Source organism: Lissotriton helveticus, chromosome 3_1 (assembly GCF_964261635.1).
Source record: "Lissotriton helveticus chromosome 3_1, aLisHel1.1, whole genome shotgun sequence".
NCBI lineage: Eukaryota > Metazoa > Chordata > Amphibia > Caudata > Salamandridae > Lissotriton > Lissotriton helveticus.
This window is the reverse complement of record NC_136061.1, coordinates 1,548,592,458-1,548,616,361: the sequence shown is the minus strand read 5'-3', so window position 1 is coordinate 1,548,616,361 and position 23,904 is coordinate 1,548,592,458. Positions and strand designations below refer to the sequence as shown.

At 44.5% G+C, this 23,904-nt stretch overlaps 1 protein-coding gene across 2 annotated transcripts in view; it reads right to left on the bottom strand.

Annotated features, from left to right (window-relative positions):
* Positions 1-21,918, bottom strand: part of LOC144823620 (palmitoyl-protein thioesterase ABHD10, mitochondrial-like) — a 93,120-nt gene extending 71,202 nt beyond the window's left edge. Inside the window, exon 1 of one of the 2 annotated variants that reach the window (XM_078682291.1) lies at positions 21,813-21,918. In XM_078682291.1, the coding sequence (XP_078538417.1) occupies positions 21,813-21,835 (23 nt within the window). In that variant the 5' untranslated portion in view covers positions 21,836-21,918. Of the gene's footprint in view, positions 1-14,699; positions 14,779-21,812 lie in introns of those variants that run through there. The other variant, XM_078682292.1, reaches the window with a different exon arrangement.
* Positions 21,919-23,904: the final 1,986 nt, after the last annotated feature.

Here is a 23,904-nt window from a genome sequence, read left to right as displayed (position 1 = left end):
ACCTGCTGCCCTGCTCGCTCTCTGACCCTTTATACACAAAAGGCATGTTGACACGCATAGAAGCCCCGCTCGTTTGGCCCTGCACCACACACTAGCGGTATCAAACGTCTTCCCGCCCTTTCCCAACTATGATGGACACCCCACTCAAGGGACATCGGCGCCTTTTGGTGCGGTGGCAAAGTTACAGGCACACATGGTCAGTGGAGACAAATCTTCTGGCCCTTTACACAGCTGCAGTGTAGGAAAAGCACTATACATTTACCCAACAAGGTAGCACTTACTGGATTAGCCAGTAGAAAGTACTACAGTGCAAATCGCAAAAAAATCCGCGAGTTTGCTGGAAAATCCGTGAATTCGCGGTTATCTTTGCGATTTCGCGTGAATTTGTGGACCGCAGATCCGCAAAATTCTCAGATTATTTCCCTATTGTGTCGCCTGCGTGGTGTTTTTCCTGTGATGGTCCCACATACTTTAGTATGACGTTACATTTGACTATGGCATTATTGTCCATGTTATGCTACTTATTTCCTTCATAGTTGCACTGACAGATGGTAGTGAGATGTCAGGCATGTTCTGTTTTGTTTTTGTGTGTGTTATTCAGACACTTTTTAGGATGTGAAATCAGGCTGGTTTCATTAGATGTTTTTTGCCTATTGTTATTATCACTCTCTTTAAAATGGCGGCCGCCGTTTTCCTTTTCCCAGCATCCTGTAAAACACTCACATGGCATCTGTATCACATCATATTTAGGTGTACTTAGCAGGTTTGTGTATCCACGGACATTCCTGGATGGTTTTGTTGTTTTGAAGAGGTCATTATACTCCATCTTCCTTACTGTGATAGCTATTGGCCTCACTCAAAATAGCGATCACATTACACACTATTTAGTCGTTTGTGTTCTAAAACAAGAGGCGCAACTAAAGCCAAGCCTACGGGGGGGGGGTGGGTGGGGGTACTTAAACAGGCCCGGACTGGCCGTTGCAGGCACCGGGCAATCCCCCGGTCGGCCGCGAGGGTGGGGGCCGGTTTTGGGCCCCAGGGGGCCGGTTTTGTTACAGGGTCGTTTTTTGCAGCATAGCTGCAAAAACGGCACTGTAACAAAATCGGCCGAAAACCGGCCCTAGCAAAGAGCGCGGTCGCACCCCCCAACCCCCGGGGGGAAGGGGGGGGCCGGCCGAGCACTTTGCCAGGGCCGGTTTCGGTTCCCAGTCCGGCCCTGTACTTAAACTTTAGGGGGGGAGGGCTAATTCTTCAAGCAACAGGCAGGGTGGAGATGCAGGAGCTCTAAGAAGGGGTGAAAAACAACAAAGCCTCGTTAACAAGTAAATGGTCTTATAAAGACCTCTGAAGTACTCGGGTGCGGCTGCAATAAGACGGGTACCAGACCAGCCAGCCTACAGCAGCTCAAAAACGGTCTGTGTGTGTGCCCGGGAAGCTGTCTCAGCTGAAGCCCTTTGAACCCTATAGGCGTTGCGCACCTGACTAAAACTTATATTGAAATGATTGATTTATTCTCCTAGACAGTCAAGTACAATAATCAGTTTCCTTGTGATTTTTCTGTTTCAGGATGGTGGCTCCCATTGCATTATTCCGAGCCAGGTTTCTGCCCAATTTAAGATGAAGACTGAGACACACGTTATTTAGGCATCTCTCTCCCTCTGATCTTAAACTTCATATTTTTCATGCTTTGGGCTTTTGGTGGCTGATTAATTCTGTGTTAATCTCAGTCACTGATAATTGCTCTGGCCAGATCCCAATCCCACAATGATGGACTGGAGTGCAGCCCCAAGTGATTGCCAGTGGCTGAGATTAATTAAAGCATTCCATCCATCACCTTGTTGTTGTTGTTACAGTTGCCACCCTAAGCGTGACGGTATGCCCAGACGTGGGTCCTGTACTCACTGTGCCACTGGAACCAAGCTACGCTCAACTGAGGAACCCCAATCAGAGCAAAACCAGTCTTGGGTTGCTTGTGTTCCAGTTCAGTGAGGATTTAGCCCTGACAGTTTGGGCTGGACTGTTCCCATTGCAGCGGGTACAAGACTGATTTCCAAATGGTTGAGTCCTAACTAAGGTGCAATGGGGGCATAAAATGATGGACTGGAGTGCGGCCCCAGGCAATTGCCAGTGGCTGAGATTAATTCAAACATTCCATACATCATCATCTTGTTGTTGCAGTATTTTCATCCTGGGCATTGTTTTTTTTTTCCTGAATAGAGTCGGAAAGTATTTGTCTCCTGTGGAAGTGTGCATATGGCTACTTTTTGGTATTAGCTTCACTCTTTGTGGTTAAGGTCCCTCACACGGCATTTTACACTACAGGAGGACTAAGCGACTCTGATCATATCTTCTAAAGTTTCACTTCTACCTTGAGTACCCAGTGAGCTAAATACATTTCTTTACATTATTGTCTCCTGGGATTTTGTTCTTAACTAATAGATATTTGTGTATACCCACTTTCCTGGGGGATTATTGGGTTGACCTATAATAGATACTACATTTCTTGGTTCATTTTAATAACAGCCATTGATAATAATTGAATAGCTTTCAAAGGCAGTTCTAAACACATTGGAACAGCTGTGAGTACACAGACATGATGTATACAAAGATATGGTTCCGCTGTCTGTCAGCGCTGTGATGACGGTACCTGGCTCCTGCGGGGAAGACCTTAATGGAACAGTCATCAAGACCGAAAGACGAGGTAGGCACAGGTTATTTGGGGAACTGGTGCTCAGCTGAGAGAGTAAGTGTCGTAAAGTGACAACGTTCACTACTCAAACGGAGCTAGAACTAGCCAGACAGCCGCCCATCCATCGTGCCAGAGCCTTGGGCGTGTGTGTGATTTTTGTGGATGGTTGGAGGTGGATGGGGATGGCAAGCACTTGTTTTTGGTTAACCACATTTAATTTTCATCATCAAACTTTGACCCAGACCAAAACAGGACAAGCGATACCATAGCCAATAGAGGAAAATAGGGAAACGGTGACAAAGCGGATGGCAGGGTTAAAAATAATTTGAAAGAGTAAGAAAAGAGACAGGGAGTGCAGGGTAGTGGAAGGAAGGGGCATGAGTTGGAAAAGAAAATAAGCAGTCTAGGTATTTGGTAGTGCTGGCATTCAGTAACACTGTGATGGCCTCCTAAAAAAACACATCCGGTCCCTGCCCCAATATCTTTACAAATTAAGCACTGCTTAGATCCCAAACCACTGATAGGGCGTGACAGTGATACATTTTGAGTCTAGATCCTCATTCTGTACTAGGATCTTTCTCTTTAGTTCAGTAGTGGCTTCTACCAGACCCAGATGGTGGGGCGGGGAGGGCAGGGGGAGGGAGGAATAGGGGGGGGGAATTAAAAATATAAAATTAAAAAAACACTTACCTAGCTATGGACGGTGTTGCAGCCCACTCTCCTCTGATCCTCTTCATTTTCTTGTCTGCTTCCTGTCTGGAGTCCGGCAGCAGGAAGGACCTGGGCTCCCAAGTCTTGCCCAATCACAGCATTGTGATTGGTTTGAGCACCATAGTTTGGCGCTCAGACCAAGCTTGGGAGCCAGGGGCATGTTCTCCACCCAGGCTGTACAGCAGCCTGGATGGAGAACTTGGCAAGTGGGCATGACTGTTTTGGACGGTCCGAGAGGGCCGTTCAAAATGTCATGCGCACTTGGAATGTCACCACTCCGCCCCCTGCAGTGCTCTGGCATCATGGGGCCCAGTCCTGACCCCAGGAAACAATGGAGCCACTGCAGTAGGAAAAAGAAAATGCTAATAACGTTATGTTATTATAATGTTTTTCCTCTTTTCACTGCTCGGAGAGCAGTGGGGTGACGCTACTCCGCCTCAGCGGAGGAGCCGCAACTGCTTTAGGTGGCTGCCTGCAGAATGCTACGTTATTGACTGGCAGTCTGCATGCATTCTAATTTAAATGATGGAGAAAGCTCAAACAACAAGGGAAAGATTACCCCCTCTCCTCTTTCAAGTGCAGCATGCCTGGTCTGATTGAAGCCCCTTTTCTTTTCTTAGCCGCAAAAAGCATGTGGCCTTCTCGCAGTGCTGGAAACCGGCAAGGTGCATTCTGGGAACCTAACTTGGCATAAGGAAGGATTTGCGTTATTTTGTGCAGGAATGAGGAGTCATTGTGTTTGGAAGATGCTACCTGCCTTTTTGTATAGGAATAAAAAATTAGGAAGTATTGCTGATGAACAGCATTTGCTAGCATTTTTGCTTTCTTGGTGCTATGGGTTGTTAAATAACAATGATTAGTGGGTACCATATACTTGTTTGCTCTTATGTCATTGACCCAAGTGTCCATGGTCTCCTGGTCTATTTCACATGTCTAGTCATTTTGTCCACACGTTAGTGTCCCTTTGGTATCCTGTCCCAGTGCCAGTGACTTTGTGTAACTTTCAGTGTCCTTGTTAGGGACCCCGAGTACCCCCATGTCCTAATATCAGCGTCACAGTGCGCCTCCCAATGGCAGTGTCAGTGACAATATCTGTGTGATCAGTGTTCCCACATCATTGCCAAAATGTCACATTTCCTGTAAGAGTGCCAGTGTCTCCATATCATCGTGTCCCTGTGCAGTTCGTGCCTCGTCAGTGTCCCAGTGCCAGTATTCTCACCTCAGTGTCTTTGACAGTGTCCCAGTGTCCCATGAAACTTTAACTGTCCCAGTGTCAGTATCACACACAGCGGCGGTTTCTTTATGAGGGTTTTGGGGCTATGCCCACCTATTCTCAGCCATTTATTACCAGTAAAAAGTTAGATGCTCATGCAAGCCTGAATAAGCCTCTGCACTATGCCATGGAAACCAGCCAGCCCTGATGATCCAACTTCACTGCACATGTGTGGAGAAAGGCAGAGATGAAGCTCCATTCCACAAAGAAAGAGGCCAAGTGAGCAGTGGGAAAACACTACTTTAAAACCCCTCTGGGAGCAGGGATCCCCTGTTGGGGTCCCCAGGAGACATGGCACGCATCTGCCTTTCAGGGCAGGCTTTAGGGCAGTGCGACTGGTGCGGTCACAATGGACGCTGACCTGTGGGCGCTGACTTCAAGGGGGAGGGGGGGGGCTGTGTTTAGCAATAACTTATGATTGGAGAGATGAGGGGCACTTTTTCCCGGTGGTAGTGAGAGAATCCTAGGAGGCGGTCATGGGTTGTTGGGGGCACCAAAAATTATTGTCGCACTGGCGCAACCAGCGCTAAAGCCGGCCTTGCTGCCTTGCACTTCACCTTTTCTTCTTACATCACAGGTCGGGTGCGGTCAGATTATGATAGCCCCACCAGAGCCTTTGATGAAATAAGAGATGGTGGAGTAGGAGAAATGGCCACCCTTTCTCATCTTGCTACGGTCGGAAGGTGGAAACTGCAATTCTGACATCACCCCAACCTGTGACATACAGAGAAGGGGTTGGATGAAACCAGTGCTTAATTTAAAAAAAAACATAAGTGCCAGGACCCCTGGCAGGAGGCCACTGCACCTTGCACCACCCATTGCCGCTACAAACAAAGGTACCAGCACAACCACTAGCCATCACACTCCTACAAGTGTTACAATTCAGATTATTCCAGACCTCCAAAGCTGTAAGAATGGTCTGGACGGCAGGTATTAGTCATTTTTAATGTGCATTGAATTAATACACAACGTTGTGCTCATCTCTAAGTTAGACAAGCAGTGGCACCATGTGGCAGACAGTCATAAGTGCCGGTGTTGACAATTAAGTGCCGGTGCCGATTACCGGAAACTAGCGGCTCATGGCTCAAATTAAACACTGGAGGAAACGCAATTCCAGTCTCCCCATTGGTCGAGTCCTACTTTTTCAGAGAATAAACAGGTGACAACACGCTAGAGAAAAGTTGATGGCAGCATTGGGTTGCTGCTTACTGCGGTCCCCCGACGTTTTCCACAGCTTCCGACCGAGTTTATCAGCTAAACTGCAAGCCTTCGAACAGCTGCAGCACTCACAATCCCGTGCTCGTCATTCAATAAGGAATCTGCTTGCCACTGCCACCATGTTGTTTTTCAGGAAGAACCAGAAAGGATTGTGTATGAAGGACGAAACGCGTTGGCTATGGCTACAGTCTTTTTAACTGAAGAATAAATAAAGAATGCGCTACAAACAACGCCACTGATTCTGTAATCGCTGATTTATATCTTTGCATAATAATTGTGGTTACTGTTGAAAACTTGATATAATTTGTGTGCTGGACCAAGTTGTGTTATATGTGTGAGTAAGACAGTTTCTGTTTTAGGAGATTTAGGGGCTTTTGAACCTCCGATCCGTGGCACCTAAAAAGATTATATAAAACAGTACTTAGGATAGGTGCAATTGTTCTTAACCCCATTCCCCGGTCTCTTTTTTCAATTGGATTCCGTATGAAGGAACTGGTGGTAATCGAAGGGCATACGAGACACGTTGAAAAGGCATCTAGTCAGAAAAGTTTCTGGCAAAAAACAGGGACATCTTAAGGATTTTGGGGGCCCTGGACCAAACGTATTTTGGGGGCCTCTGTTCGGAACAGCTTTGAATTGATGATGCAGTTTCAGCTCTTTCATGCCCTCTTTGGCCAAGTCGCTGACAGTGGACAGGCACAGTAGTCTATATTCTAAATGCGTTTGCATCTAATATTTATGGATAGTGAGGTGTGTTTTCAAAATTGTAACACAGCGGAAGCTCACTAAAATGACTGCAAATAATCTCTGTGACATACGAATATGTGAGGTCCTGCTTTGATCTGAAACAATGAAGCATAAACGCAACATTTCTGTGCAAAATGTCTGTTTCAAATACCATTTTCCTTTAATTTATTTTGAATATGGGTGATGTGTGAGAGTCTATTACAATCTGTTTAAGAATTATTCAAGGTCATCAGGGCAAGACTATCTGCAGAACAGAGGTGTCTCTATTAGGGGGCCAGCCCCCTGAAAGGCTGGGCCCTGGGCCAGAGCCCACTTTGCTTTAAAACGCCCTCACAGTGTCCCACATACATGTAAAAACAGAAACACTACAAAATCTCCTCTTGACCTTAAATACGTATGAAGAAGATGATGATTATTACTGGCACTAAATGAATTGGTTTACTATGGATTATTTGGTTAAATATGAATTATTGGATTACATGGAAGATTGTTTTCCTTTAACGCAGTGCAAAAGCAAGGGTCGCTACTAGCGTCACTTTTCTCTATGTTTTCAACATGCTGTGAGGGGACGGACCACAGCGCTGCTTGCACGCATACACTTTTGCAGTTAAAGCAATATTACTAAAATCGAGACGGGAAGGAGTGCATTCACCATTCTCTGAACTTTGCTTCGCAATCATATTGCCGTCCCACAAGTGTTTGCACCCCAATGGTTCAAGGTGAAGAAACATTGATTAAAAAGTTAAAAGAATGCTCGTCTGGAGACAGTGAATTCGATCTCAGTTCACAAGGATAAATCAACGAACAGCAAATTCCTTTTATTGAAAGCACACTGAATTCAAAGACTCTAATAAAGTTACACTCTACGGATCATTTCATCTAGGCTTACGTGTAATGTCACTTTTATTGTTAATTCATTATGGGTTAGAATTTGTATTGTAAATTCATTATGGGTTAGAATCTTGTTCACGATTTGTATGTTTCATACACTATAACACGATGATTTTGTGGAACATTTATGGGTGTGAGTTTTCAGTCTGGGCATGCTGTACGGGGCAATGCATTGTTGGACCTGAAGTAGTTATAAGCACTTTTTGAGTGGAATAGGGGAGTCACGTGGTTTAATGGCGCTCACCTGCATTACGGTTAAAAGAACAACTCATGCATGAGTAAGCAATGTCTTTAGATGCTGTCGAAAATTAAAGAAGGTTTCAAGAGATCAGCATGCCGGGTTCGGCTTTCACTAGGTAAATGGGTTTTCGTTTTATGCAAATGTCACAGGTTGTTTTCAGTTAGCTTCTGTATATTTGGGAGAATACAGTGGAGGATTAACGGAGGGTACTTCAGTTAGATTTGGTTACATTACACCAGTGGTATTCACAAGAGGAGATTTTGTAGTGTTTCTGTTTTTACATGTATGTGGGACACTGTGAGGGCGGCAAAGGGCGGTTTGGCACGCATTGTTAAAGGGCTGATAACTTTTTCTTGTTCAAAGGTTGATTACTCTTGTTTTTGTATTCACCAAGTCTGTGATGCTTAAATAGATGGCTAAGGCATATGCTTTCAATTTTTTTACAGCAACCCCTGACGAAGAACCTAACTGGTTCGAAATGCATTGGGTCTTATGGAATGATGCAAAAAGCACACGTTTATGTTAAAGCTTGGATTAGCAACAGAAAACGTTTTGAAAATGCACAAATAAATCATCTAGTGAATGTTTACTGTCTCCGGATTTACCTTAAATACGTATGAAGAAGATGATGATTATTACTGGCACTAAATGAATTGGTTTACTATGGATTATGTGGTTAAATATGAATTATTGGATTACATGGAAGATTGTTTTCCTTTAACGCAGTGCAAAAGCAAGGGTCGCTACTAGCGTCACTTTTCTCTATGTTTTCAACATGCTGTGAGTGAGGGGACGGACCACAGCGCTGCTTGCACGCATACACTTTTCAGTTAAAGCAATATTACTAAAATCGAGACGGGAAGGAGTGCATTCACCATTCTCTGAACTTTGCTTCTGTAAAGAATGTTTTGGCACCACCCAGAGGCCAAAAGCCAGAATGACTGCTTGACGGTAATTCTAGATGATTAATGCATTGAAAACAAGAAATGCAGTGCTTTCTCCCAAAAAAAGTCCCAAGAAAGTGCCCAGTGTCACGCCACCAGTGAAGCCTCCAGTCTGCTTGTGCACATCTTCTGTCCCTTCTGTCCCACTGCGTGCACATCGTAATCGTATTGACTCCAAAAGGGTCTCACATGGCGAGAGCAGCGCATGCACGCTGCTAATGCCAGGCGAGACCTAAAAACACATACCCCCCTACAAAGTCAGCAGCTAGTGTGGTGGCACTGGTTGCACCGCCCTAGAGCAGGTCCGGATTATGAGGTGGTGTGTTGTGTGGTCGTAAGCAAATCTAATTGTATCCTTGCCCCCTTCGTGTAGAAGCCATAATTCTCAGCACTTGCTCAGAGGTTGACCCATAGTTTTAAGAGATATTCACACAAAGCAGGGAAGGCTAATGTGAAATTCCAGATTGACATATTTCCTATGTGTGGTATCAGATTGTCTTAAAGGCTTTAGAAGACTGTTTGAGTGTGGATTTATTTTCTTAAACATTTCTCGTCAGATAAGAACATGTTTGTTATCAGGTACCACCCCAGCTTCTTAACTTTCAGATCATAACAACTATATCACACACACAAGAAGAGTACAGGTGCAACACACCTTTGACTGGTAAAAACATTTGAGACGTGTCATTGGTTGACATTTTTAGTGATACTGCTTTTATGTGAATTCATTAAGAGGTGCTCTTAGAAAAAATAATGCAGCTGGACCATGAAATGTCAGCTGAATTTCGCTGGTTGGAACTTTTGTTTCTTTAAGAATGAATGATTGTCTTTGTGTTCCTGGTGTGTGTCTCTTTGTGTGATGGTTCGGTATTATGTAAGACACTGGCCCGCAGAATGGACAAAAATGTTTTCTGCATCTTCAAAAGGGAGCCGAGGCTGCGCCAAGTTGAATAGTCACAATAATGGATTTGCCAGTAATAAACGTGCTTAATTTATATAGGCCTTTGTAAGTAGTAGGCATTAGCATTCTTTCTTGGGAACTGAAACCTATTTTTCATCATCATCATTACTTGGCCAGAAAAAGAGAAAGGCAGAAAGGTATGAAAAAAGGGAGGAGGAGAAAGGCAGAGAAACAGTTACAAAAGAAGAAAGTAGGGATGAAAAACAACCTGCCCGATTGAGGTAAAGAGAAGGAAGTATAGGCTGGCAGTAGAAAGAGGTATGAGGTGGAATAAAGGTAGAGAACTTTGGGGCATATTACCAAGGGCCATTATCGCCGCTTTAGCGGGACTTTTTCCCGCTAATGCGGCGATAAAATTTTATCGCCCTATTACCAAGCTGTCGCTAACACCAGTTAGCGACAGCTTGTAGGCAGTAGCGGGCATTTAGGGGCCCACTTTGCATGTCAGCGATAATTATCGCTAATGACATGAAGTGGGCGTGCCAAAATGTCAGCGACTGAAAACAGTCGCTGCAATCGCTATCTCCTATGATCAACACAGGCGTAGTTTTGGAAATATTCGCGCTAAGCGCGAATATCTCCAAAAGCTAACGCCTGCCCTGACCAGTTCTTAGCCATGTTATCCAATGAGAGGTGGATAACATGGCTAAGAGCATTGTCTCGGTAATGCCTGAGTATCGCTGTATTGACAGCGATATTCACGCATTTCGCCTGTTTATTATCGCTCCTGAGATAACCTTGCTAATAGCAAGGTATCTCAGCGATAATAACAGGTGAAGGGCGGCGATAGAAATATTCCCGCTAAGCCAACTTAGCGATAATTATCGCTAGTTGTTGGTAATATGCTCCTTTGTTATTCAGCAAACCCGGCATCCGGCAGCTTCGGTATTGTGCTCCTTTGAAAAAGCTCTTATACTCTACACTCATGTTTTTTTGTGTGTGTGTTTTTTTTGTTGTTTTTTTTTACAAACTAAACACTGTTTAAAACCTTCTGTCATTTCTTAGGTATATTATATATTTTTTTTATTGTTTTGCCATAAGGGTACTGGAATATTTTTGTGAGTGCCTCTGTAAAACCTGTGACATTTTGTCAAATTCATAAAAAAAACATTCTTTTAAAATGCAGAATGAGGACCCACTTTTTCAAACTTTTCCTGGGGGAAAGACACGCCCTCCCACGCCTGCTGTGTGGCAGCTATGCTTGTGGAAGCCATTTTATTCCAGATTCTATTTTGTGAAACTATATAGGAGCTTGCAGAACGTCTAGAGGCCTGATGTCCTGTGCTGAGTGTGCTGTGTTCTGGAGAAATAAGGGAAATCATGAGACTATGAGTGTACTGCCACTTTGCTTCAGTTGCAGAACATTTCATAAGTCAATCCTCAAATATAGCTAACTGTCTATTGAATAATGATTGGATAAATGTTTGGAAAGTCCCACCACTGCGTGGTGCCCGATTGGCTTTGTTATATAGACAAGATCAATCAGAAGGTACAAAACCCATACAAATAATTCTACTTTGTGTCAATCACCTATGGAGAGTGTCCCCACGCCGCTGCATCTCATACATTATTTTACTTCGAACCTCACTGTGTGTATGTTGTATATGTAATTAACCTCTACATTTAGTGGAGAATGAGGGCATTGATCTGCTCACTCCTTTTTAATTAGGGTCATTTATTTATGCCCCACCAGTTTCAGAGAACACCCGCAGCCACTGGTGTTACAGTACCTGGGGCAGTGTGGCAGTGGCAGCGATGGGCTTTTAAATGTACAATGTAAATGTTAGTGTTCCTGTGTTAGTATTGGTAACCCTGAGTTTTTATGTCAATGTACCCTTATTAGAATGTTTTTATCAATGCCCCAGTGTCAGCATCCCTAGTCATAGTTCCCCATTCATCACTCATGTGCAAGTGTTGGTGCCTCAATATGTGTCTCCACTGTTAGTTTATTCACACAAAAGGTGTCGGGAGACTGCTTGCAATAACAATAGCTCGGGGTACCACTCCAACCCATCGTTCTTTTGCTCACCGTGCCACCTCAGTTTGGAAGCAGCTATATGCTAATCAGTCCTGACCCTGCTCCTCATGGGCATTAGCTGTGATGGGGTAACCCTGTGTCCCTCAGAACCTGGGCATTTACACAACAAACTACAATTGGTTCTGTCGGATGAAAAATTTCTTAGCAGCATGCCATCATTGATATGTACCAAGAAACACACCGAGAATGTTATTGTATGATTTAAACAATCAGTATATTATTCTTTTTTTATTTTTGTATATGAGGCTGTCACATAAATAATTCAAACAATAAAGAGTAACTAGTGAGTGACTTGGGATGAATAAGTGAAAAAGGTGACAAAGTGATAAAGTGTATGAAAGGAAAAATTGCAACAGAATAAAATGTATGAATCAAGGAACGTCTATCCTTGTACAAATTAACATCAAACCCCTAGACTAAATCATATTCCAGCTTGGGGGTGATTAAAACTGTAGGACATGGATTGATAAGAGGTGTCGACATTTCAACCCAGGGACCGGTGTTACTCAACAAACGTCACAGCGGGTCTTTTTCAGGACAATGAGGAGGAAAAGGACAACCTAAAATGGGCACAATGATTTATAGAATCAATCAGGAAACACACAAAAGGTGACAGGAGACTGCGTGCAATAACAATTGCACAGGGTGCCACTCCAACCCATCGTTCTTTTGCTCATCATGCCACCTCAGTTTGGAAGCAGCCATAAGCTAATCAGTCCTCACCCTGCTCCTCATGGGAGCAGTCCAGCCTGAACGGCCAAGCCAGTTCCTCCCTGAACTGGAACACAAGCAATGCAGGACCAGTTTTGCCTTAGTTATGGGCTCATCAGCCGAGTAGCTTTGTTCTAGTGGCACAGTGAGCATGGGACCCAAGCCTGGGCATATCCATGCAATGAAACACACAAAAGGTGATGAAAGGCAGCTTGCAATAAGTCTAACCACGGGCAATATCCTTAGGCAGCACTCCAACCCATTATTCTTTTGCTCACCATGCCATCTCAGTTTGGACCCAGCCATATGCAAATCAGTGTTGACCCTGCTCCTTACGGAAACAATCCAGCCAGAAATGCCAAGCTAGATCTTCCCGGAACCGGAACACAAGCAACCCAGGACCGGTTTCACTCTAGTTATGGGTACAGCTTGGTCCAGTGACATAGTGAGCATGGGCCCACGTCTGGGAATACCCATGCTACTTAGGGCGGTACATGAAACACACAAAAGGTGATGAAAGGCAGCCTGCAATAAGTCTAACCACTGGCAATAGCCCTGGGTAGATCTGTAACCCATTGTTCCTTTGCTCACCATGCCACCTCAGTTTGGACACAGCTATATGCAAATCAGTCTTGACCCTGTTCCTCATAGGAACAGTCCAGCCTGAACTGCCAAGCCAGGTCCTTCCTAAACCAGAACATAAACAATTTAGGACTGGTTTCGCCCTAGTTGTGGGCTCATCAGGTGGGTACAGCTTGGTTGCAGTGGCACAGTGAGCATGGGACTCACGTGTGGGCATACCCATGCTATTTAGGGCAGGCAGTACATCAAACACACAAAAGGTGATGGGAGGCTGCTTGAAATAAGTCTAGCCACTGGCACTAGCTCGGTGTAGCACTACAGCCCATCATTCGTTTGCTCACCATGCCATCTCAGTTTGGACCCAGCCATATGAAAATCAGTCTTGACCCTGTGCCTCATGGGAACAGTCCAGCCCGAAATGGCAAGCCAGGTCTTCCCCGAACAGGAAGACAAGCAACCTAGGACCGTTTTCTCCCTAATTAAGGGGTCATCAGCTGGGCACAGCTTGGTTCCAGTGACATAGTGAGCCTGGGGCCCACGTCTGGGCATACCCATGCCACTTAGAGCGGTTCATGAAGCATGCAAAAGATGATGGGAGGCTGCTTGCAATAAGTCTTTTACTTTTTTTAACCCCTTGCGTGCTTGTGACGGAACCGTTCCGCCACAAGCCTCGGGTGTGCTGTGCTGGTGACGGAACGGTTCCGTCACGGCCCGCTCGCCGCGCCTGCGCTGAGGGTTCTATTGGGCGGGCGGGGCCGTGACGGAACCGTTCCGTCACAAGCACAGCGCGCCCGAGGCTCGTGACGGAGCGGTTCCATCACGAGCACGGGAGCGCCGCGCGGCCCCCCCCTCCCCCTTAGCACTGCGGCGGAATAGCCGCCGCAGTGAAGGGGTTAAACAAACCTTGGAAAACAAGCACTACCAAAGCCAATAGTTTGGCACTGCTTTACAGAGGTGAGACCTGATGGCTTTGTAAACGCTTGTTTTTCTTGAGCAAACAATTTGACAGTACCACAAAGCAAATAAGACATGCGCTATAGCTAAAAACAACATTCCTGTATGGTTCACTAGGCAATAAAGTTGCTTCATGTATAACAACAAACCTGGCCCTAAATACAGTGCACGTGACAAATGAATATCTTTCTTAGCTGATTGATTGCAGTGGTATCGGAAGATGGAGGTTTCCTTGAAGATTTACAAGTTAGCGTTTAGAAACAAATATTTTTTATGAATGGAACGCAGGACACTTTTTTAATTGAAAACCTTCAAAAGAAATTTCTCTGATTTTAAAGCATTTTTTATAATTTTGTACATTACATTTGTGATGGCTCGACTTGTGCTTTGGCAGTGAGGACTGAGCCAGACCCCCTGCTGGCCTCTGGCTTAGCTTTCTCTGTGAATGTGGCTGTTAGTCCATCTCGGTACACCACAATGCAACAATTCTTTACTGCGCCTGACCTGGGGCGGGGCATGCCCACCCACAAATCCGCTTCGCCCAGAAGCTACTCTTAATAGAACAACATAACATAAAAAACAGTCAATTGCTTTGCTTGGTCTGAAGGCAGGGGTGATCATCCACAAAAACACTCCCACCCCCAGATCAATATGGAATAATTGACACAGGGGGTGGTCCATCGGTGCACCGTCAAGACCCTGTCCCAGACCTGGCCCAGTTTGAAGCTCGCCGACTCACCTCAGATCGGATTTCTGCTTTTAAAAGCAATGTGCAGAGGGATGAGTGTGATTGTGCAGGGACATGGGAAGAATGTCGTACCCTGAACCGTGACGCTCTCTGGTGCAGAGCCAGCAGTTGAATATTAACACAAGTAATCTGTGTGCTGGACACACACACTTTATGGGAGAGGAAATCATAAAATCGTAAGCCTATAATGTTGGACATTAAATAGCACTTTATTTAACATTGCTGTCAAATTTTGAGCTTGCATATGTGTAACATTTCCATGTCTACATTGTGATTGTGTATGACACTTCAGTGCTCTTCGTGTTCCCCTGTGAGTGACACATTTACGCATATAAAATGAAGCAGTTATGTTCTTATAGTTAAATAGATATCAGATACGACTCTATTAGCACTCACTGTTCACACAGTCCCTGTGCTGTTGGATTTCCTGGGCTTCTCAACTGCAGTTATTATTTTTGCTATAATGTAAGTTTTGAATTAAATACCAGCTTCAGGTCAAGGGTTCTAAAGTCTTAGGGATGGACAGGAGCTCTCACTCTTTCCAATAGAAGGGAAGTGGAAAACGTAGGGCCTGATCCATATCTTAGCGGGATAGATAGATTGGTGGAAGAGGTGTGGTGCAGTGGCCAGGGTGCTGACTCCGTAACACGGGGGCTCACGGTTCAGTCACCGACACTGGTGGCAGATTAGTCCAGCTCCTTATGACTCTGGGCAATAGTTCGCTTAATCTTCCCGACGGCCCCCATCGCTGGGACACCTCTCCGGAGGTAGCTGTGCGCTTTACAAATGCTGGTATTTCATTTCATATTTCATATTCAGTCGCAAGGGTAACAGAGTTTCCATCAGGGCCGGACTGGCTACCGGGCAGTTGTGTGTGCTGCCGAGTAGGGGGATGCTTTCGTTGATGGGGACCTGTATGTGCAAAACGAAATTCGTTTTGCTTTTTTTTTTTTCAAAGCGCACGCAGGTCCCCATCAACGAAATACGCCCATACCACAGAGAAATCATCCCCCTGCTCGGCAGCACACACAACTGCCCGGTAGCCAGTCCGGCCCTGGTTTCCATACCACCAAGACTGTGGTTCACCCACCAGATTTAAATGTGGGTGGACAGTTGGTTCCATTACGGCAGAGACTACTCTGTCTCCACCATGATTAAACCCCTCTGACGGCTCAACAGAGTAAGGGTCGCCGGAGGTTTACCTTTAGTTCTGTTCACCTAATTTAGATGGGCGGAACTAGAGTTTCATTTTCACTGCACACTACCTCCAGGAAGACTGTGGTGGTAAGACGCATTGCAAATTACAAAATGCTCCCCTCGCCATGGGAGAGGACTCCTATGATGAGGGGAGCATTTTTTTCTTTTCAAAAAGAAAATCCTACTTCAGGATTTTCTTTTTGACAATGCAAAAGAAAATAGTTTGCCGTACAGCTCCATCATACTTGGCAGATTCATACAGCAAACTGTAAAAAGCATTCACAGGAACCACCGTGAAGACGTTTCCTGTCGCTACTTTAAGAAACGACTGTCAGCTTGGCGGTCATTTCATAATTTGGTGGGTGGAGGTGCAGTCAAAGCAATGGAGTAAATTACTCCTTTATCTTAACTGCCAAACCTCTATCCGCCATATTATAAATTGGCCCATACTTCCTGGATGAGTACATTTTCAATGCCTGATATCGTTAACGGTGAGATATGCTCCAAAGAGCCGAGCCACCCTAAGGCCCAGCACCCGCTGTGCCTGAAGTGCCCCATAAAGAGCCCTTAATATGCAGAAACGTTGCCCTCTTCAGCGCCCTCTAGAGCCCCAACCACAGAACCACACCTGACAGCTTTGCATAGCTAAGAGTGCTGCTGTCTTGCTAGATCAGTGTTACTGCTTGTGCAGGGCTTCTGAAGAGCAGTCAGAGGAGGTTAAATTGTGACGGGGTCAAAGGGGTACGGTAGTAGGGCAGGGCAAAAATTGAAAATTTCATGTGATATAATTTACCTTGATGTCACATGGGTGAAAGGTGGTTTCTTACTATTCAGCTCTACTTTTGGAGAAATCTGGAAATTGGCTCCTTTAAACCTAGCCATATGGTCAATGCTATTGACATCAACTAAACACTATTGCTGTGGAGAGTTAGGCCTAAGCGCTCAGAATTAGCCGAACAGTGTCAGAATGATTAGAAGAGGTAAGTAGTGTTCTCAAACACAATACCAAATATAATTACGCTTGTGCATGAAATACTTGCAATGCATGCCATTCTTCCACTGGCCAACCTCTTATTATTATCCATTCATGGTAAGATCAAAAGACTGCAGGCTTTCAAACTAAACAAGAAAATATGGCCGTCTCTAAAATTCTGGGAAAGCATGGCTTTGCAATCTATGCTTCGTTAAGACAAATAGCTCATTGTGTTGTGCTTGAAACGTTTAACTTTGCAGAGGGAGAGAGACAATGGAGAATAAGAAATAATTGCTACTTAATTGCTACTCGAAAGCGGAGGCGGGGTTGAGACATCTGTATAGTTAATTAGATCAGTGGCTTGCTGGGATAGCGCCCTGGGCAGAAAGAAATAATTAGGACAGGCCCGTATAATCTGTGCAGTTTACAGCTACATCGAAAGGTAATGTAGCAACGTTGAATAGGTAGGTTGGGGGAGGTGGTGCTTGAATTACAAAATAACACTAAAGTAATACTAGAGACTCGCCTTTTGAAAATATTTAAGTCACATGTCCTTAATATCTGAGAAGACACAAGCCAAATTGCAAGGGACCAGGATCATGCTGCTCCACTCATATTTAGCGTAAGAAGTAATATCCAAGTTGTACCTGCTCTCAGGGAAATCTGTGGGATCTTCATTTAAGAGACACATGAATGCAAGGCTATTACCATTATCCACAAGTCAATCCAGTCACTCCTCAGGTGCTTAACCAAACCCTTTTGGTCTTCCAACCTCCAATGCAAGATCTCTCTCTCTGAACTTACTGGCTACCTACTCGCATAGGCTCAGTGTTTGGTAGATCACTCCAAGTGCATTAATGTGCTCTACGGAATGCCCCCTTGCTTCTCGGCTCCCCTCTTCTGCCGCAGTCTCATCTCCCGTACACTGCCCCTTCACTCCCCCACCTCCCACAGGAGGCCAATACTAACTGTGACCCTGAAAAGCAGCCATTTTCCCAGGCTTCGATGCCACTGCCTGAGGTTTGGGATTATTTGTTGTTTGAGAAGGCGTACTTCGCACAGTGCTGTGTGTAAGCACAGTCTGAATGACTTTTGGGTTGTGGCCCAGCGGCCAAGCCAGCCCAAGCAAGGAGAGCAGTTTATCCACGGTAAGACAAAGATCATCTCACCAAGTGGCCCGGCCTTAGGCCCGTCAGTCAACTGTGGATTTTCTGCCTTTCGTACTTGAATCTTGCTCCTTCCTTGGGCCTCGCAGTACTTAAGTCTTCCAGTGTGGACTACTTCCCATTATCATTTTGCAGAACACTTTGTACACAAAAAGATATTGTAAGACAAATTAGCCCAGTGCACTTTATAAGCAAAGAGTAACAATTATACAGTCGAATGTACAGCAATGTTTCAAAGAAGAGTCGATGTTGTAGTTATTTTCGATTTCATTCTTTATTTTTCTTTGATTAAAACTTTTGAAACCGCCAACGCGTTTTGTCCCTAGCAGGGACTTCTTCAGGGCTTATAGTATGTATCAGTAGCACTCTTTTCTAATAATTCCTGATATGTTAGGATCATGAACCAATGGGGAAGCTTATAAATTGAATTTAAAAATTACTTGATCCTAACATATGAGGAATTATTAGACAAGAGCGCTACTGATACATACTATAAGCCCTGAAGAAGTCCCTGCTAGGGACGAAACGCGTTGGTGGTTTCAAAAGTTTTAATCAAAGAAAAATAAAGGATGAAATCGAAAATAACTACAACATCGACTCTTCTTTGAAACATTGCTGTACATTCGACTGTATAATTGTTACTCTTTGCTTATAAAATGTGCTGGGCTAATTTGTGTAGTTGCATTTGGGTAAGCTGGCTGTCTTAGACGAGCTTCCTAATTTTTGGCGGTATAGGGGTTTGTGCCTACAGCCCTCTTTCTGCACCTTTTTTGTTCTAACATTACTAGAAAGGGAAACTAGGACGTGTGCGGGCATCTATGCTTTGATCCCCAAATCTGTGTACTTTAGATATTGTAAGACGTTTGTTGGGTTTTGGGGGACTATTAGTCACAGAGACTTTTTTTTGTTTTATTCCATTACCTTCTAATCTAAATCATTCCTTTTTAAAAGGCATAAATATGCTGACTGGATAAGGTCCTGATTGGGTATGATTAATGTGACATACTGTATTTGAGTTCCAGTACCTTTATCACCTCCTGGAGTAAGCTTTGACTGCTCAATGTTGCACAATAAGAAAGGCAAGTTTTTAAAAGGAATAACTCTAAAACAAATGAAGTGGTATAGTCAGCTCTGAAACAGCAATCATAAATAACGGTATCCTCCACAAATGCAGCCAATTAATCACCCATTGCCCCTGGCCAAAAGAAAAGACCTCACAATATACTTTAGCTTTTTTCCTTTTACAGAAAAATAGTGTGGGACATTTGAGCAAAAGGTAGCAAAGAGATGTCGAAGATGCAGAGACGTTTTGAGCCTGCTGAAGGTTTTTTGTGCAGAGAAACAACCACAGCCTGTTTAGTTTTTACATTGGTAGGAACATATGATGAAGCAAGCAACATATTGCAAAGGGAGTTCAGGGCAAGAGCTATGATCTCTAGATGTACGGTCAGGACATGTGTAGGAAAGGTTCCGACAGGGAGTGAGATTTAATAGAAAGGCCACAAAGAGTAATAGAGTACACAGAGAGTAGGCTGAAATTCAGCAGACACATTGAGGGTGGTTCAAGATCACAACACTTTGTGAAGGATGACCCATGCATCTCAAAACTAAGACAATTTTTACTTTTTTTTTACTGGAAAATAGGGAAATATGGAAAAGCAAATTTCGACAGGAGGTTCAACAGAGTAAGCAGCACACGGTGTTTCAACACCATTTTTATCTCTTTTCCAATTTCTTATTTTTTTGCTGATTCTCCCAACTTATTTCTACCTTACTTCAACCATTCTCTACTTTTCACCTAATCTTTTGCCCAACCTAATACCTACTATTGCTGCTTCAGCCCCCTCTTATATCCACTTCACCCCTGCATTATCTCCTGTTCACTTATCGCTCCCCAAGCATCTAACCTTCTCTCTGATTCTGCCACTCACATCCATCTTTCCCCTCAATGTTCTGCTTCTTTCCTCTCGTCTTTCCACCCAGCCTCGCACCTTCTCTTGTCTCAACTTTTTTGCTGGTTCGGCCCCCTTTACATCAATCTCTCCTTTTCCCCAACCTCTTCTTGCTGGTTCTGCCCCTCTTACATCCACACCTTCCCTACATATGGTGCTTTTTACAACTCTTCTCCTAGCCTCTTACCTTATTTCAGCCATTCTCTTCTTTACATCCATCTCTCCCCTTTACATCCATCTCTCCCCTTCCAGACTCACACTTTCTGAATGTTTTTTACATTTTTGCATGGATTCTGCCACTCCTAAAATTACTCTCTTTTGCATGCTATTATAGGCGGACAAGCCACTGAAAACTTGACCCAGAAGCCTAGCTCTGCTCAGCTTAAGGTCCTGTTGGGACCTCAAGCTCAAAATGAGCTGAGCTTTCACAGGAGGCAATGTGGCCTAGTGGCTACAGCTGTTCACCATGAATCAAGGGGAGCCCGGCTTCAAAACCCAGTCCTGGCTGAGCACCCTGTGAATCCACGTAAATCTCTATGCTGTGGTCTGTGTTTGTTGTAAAGTGCTCTTATGTCCATGGCCAATGTTCATGCTATGTAAAACTGCCAAAAAATACAATGAGGACCCTGCTTGTCACCCAGAGTCTAGCCTCATCCTCTAAGAATTAAATATGAAGCATTAAGCTTTAGGTCAATAAAGAAATAGAGACCCATGTAGTGGCTGAATTGCACAGTGAGAAATTGGAAAATCTAAGATCAATCCTGTCTTCCCTACTCGACCAAATTGTGTGATCCTACACAAATGCTTTATTTCATCAACTTCCATTTTGTTCATTATCACACAGAGCACATTCAGATACGTGCAGTGAGAGTGAGTACTGTACAACACCTTTTGTGTTTGATGTAATAGACTCTAATTTAACTGCATGTTTAATAAGAATGTAGCCCACTTATAAGGTACACATGAAACCTGACATGTCTCTTAATTAAAGATTTGCTGCATTTTCCACATAAGCCATCTGCTTCGTAGCCGGCAGCTTTTAACCAAAAACTAATTTTGTTTCTAGCTCAAAAGGATCAAACATGACTAAAAAGGTAGCAACATTTGTTTCTGCACTGAGTAAAGTCCTTCACAAAGGTTAACTGGTTACCTTTCTGTTGCTTATTGCTGTATTAGTGTGAATAACAAAATAATGAGGTAATACTATCACAAAACGTGCTGCATTATGCCACATAAATTGCCTTTTCTTGCTGTATAAATTACTAAACCCTGCCACCTAAGTTGCCCTTTTCTTGCAACAAAATTCCAGTGACCTAGCTCTCAGATCTCTTATACCATTATCATCAGGGCAGGAGCAGCAATGTTTCTCAGTTCATGTTTAAATACTCTCACTTTTACTTAATACATCTCAATGCAGTGATATCATCCCATGAACTAAGGTTATATGATCCTCTGTGTCAAAGAAATTTGCTTTTTAGGGTTGAGCATGCGAGAGAGAATGCACTCGCTTGCAACACTTTTATGTTCACTAAAATACTTGCAGCCCACCCTTGCTTACCCTTTACTGGTTCCGGCTTCAGTCTTCTTTGCTGCCTCTTAACTGGCCAGCGCTGCCCAAATGTCAGTTCCGTTTGCCTCCGTGGAGCCGGGGCCAAGCACGGATTAATCAACGTAATCAGTGGTTGTCCGCTGCTTCCAACGTGCTTGAGGTACTATTTCTTCTACCCCCTCCCTCCACCACTCTCCCCTTGACAAAGAGCAAAGAACCGCTGTTGACCATTGTGCTCAACAAAAGAGGGAGAACTAATCAACTTACTGGGTGCTTAGGTGACTATCCATTGCAGTCTCTAGTGGGGCAAAGCCCAGGCGACGTCTCTGTTGCGCAACTTATGACCGTCAACTTTCAGCTTCATTGGTCCTTAACCTCCAAGACAAAGAGATACCCAAGTGTGAAGTCCACACCCCAGCCTGTGGACAGATGGTAGAACTGAAGTTAATGTGACAAAAAGCAACCACTCGAACAAACAAGCATTTGCAATGCAATAGGTCTCGCATTTTTTTAGAGTCAGCGCTATTATTGTTGTAAATTAAAATGCGTTTTACCTATGTGTTTTGGTTTGGAGTGTAGTGGATGTACGATTAGAGACAAGGCTGCAGCACTGCCTAGAGGACTTAGAATGCTAATTTACCACTAGGACCACAGACGCAACTGCAGCACTGTGTTAGATGCATAATGGTGTATAAGGGAATAGTTGTGTTGTATGGGTGCCTGGTAAATAGATTCTAGGTTTGTGTATGCATAATATGCTTTGCATACTTTTAATCACCTCAGAGGTTAAAGTGGATAGCCAGAGGTTCTCATCCCTCTACTGGGGGCTGTGCACGGTAGCTCAGAAAGGGAAACATCCTTTACAACGCAACTTTTACCACGCAGTGCCTTTATGACGCAACCATTACAACGCATGTCATTACAACGCATTGCGCTAGGGGGTGCTCTAGGATAGGGAATAGATTTAATTTACTATCCAACACCTTCCCTACTATCCACGGGGACTGGAGTTGGAATAGTAAATTAAACTATTCACTATCCAGCACCCCAAAGCGCTATGCGTTGTAACAGTATACGTTGTAAAAACTGCGTCGTAACAGCATGCGTGGTAAAAGCATGCGTTGTAATGTCATACATCCCTCAGAAAGTGTGCTGCTGTCACAATACATGCTCAAAATCTAGTTATAAACCAGCTGATTCTGGCGGACCCCATTTTAACCTACTTTGAACTTGCGAAAGACATCATTCAAGGCCTCTTCACTTTTTTAGAAAAAAATAAATAACCTCTTTGTGCTACCTTACTTTCCATGGCCGAGCCTGCGAGCACACTATTGTGTTCAGTAGAGGCCTTGCAGCACGCCCATTGCCTGTCATTTGTTGGTTCCTGCTTCACTCTTCTTTGCTGCCTCCTAACTGGCCAGCGCAGCCTAAACGTCAGTTCTGTTTGCCTCGGTGGAGCAGGGACCAAGCACAGATTAATCAAACGTAATCAATGCCAGTCCGCTGCTCCCGATGTGATTGATGTACTATTTGTCCTCCCCTCTCCCCCCCACTCTCGCCTAATTTCCTAGTTGTTGTTCTAAGCTGATCGCAGTGTGTCCTTCAAGAGGGTGTGTTAGAACAGAAAAATCAGGCTGTGCAATGCACATAAACGTAGCTCGAAATGTGCGTGAATCTGGTTGAAAAGTGAGTGGCACAAGGCACTGCCCTATAGAGGCTGCCCACCATCTATAGTCCCCATCTGCCATCCTCGTGACCACCTCTCCCTTCCCAGTTTCCAGCAGCTTGTTAAACTTTGATGACACCTGTCTCCCTTGCCTCCATCTTAGATGATGGGACAAGATTCCTTCTTTTGATGTGAGCCCTGCAGGACACCCTACTTTACATTCACCCAGGGGCAGGGCTCACTTCACACCCAAGGGCACTGCAGGTACCCATCTAATGGCTGTTATCATACAGATGCAGCGTTTAGAGTTCTGAAGCACGCTTCAGCCCAGGGCTGCGAGGCCCAGGAGCTGGTATCCCCTCCCTTGGTCTACAGCGCTGCTCAAATAAAAGCAATACGGGTCCCTTAGTTGCGAGCAGCAGCGGGGCCCTGGGCATCGGTCCACACTGCCCCTCCCTAGGGGGAACCCTGCCTGAGTTACTCAACTTAGCTCCATCACACTGGGGTTTTTGGCAGCAACGGATGAGAGGAAAATGGGAGGTAAAAGAAGAGGGCTGATGGAGCGTTAAAAACAGCTCATACAACATGTTAAACAATAGTTAGAAACACTGTAAGCTGAAGCATTAGAGCCAAGTGAGGGGCGCTGCTGTTTGCATGACCTTAAAGGAGACAGCTCTGTGTGCTCCTCTGCCA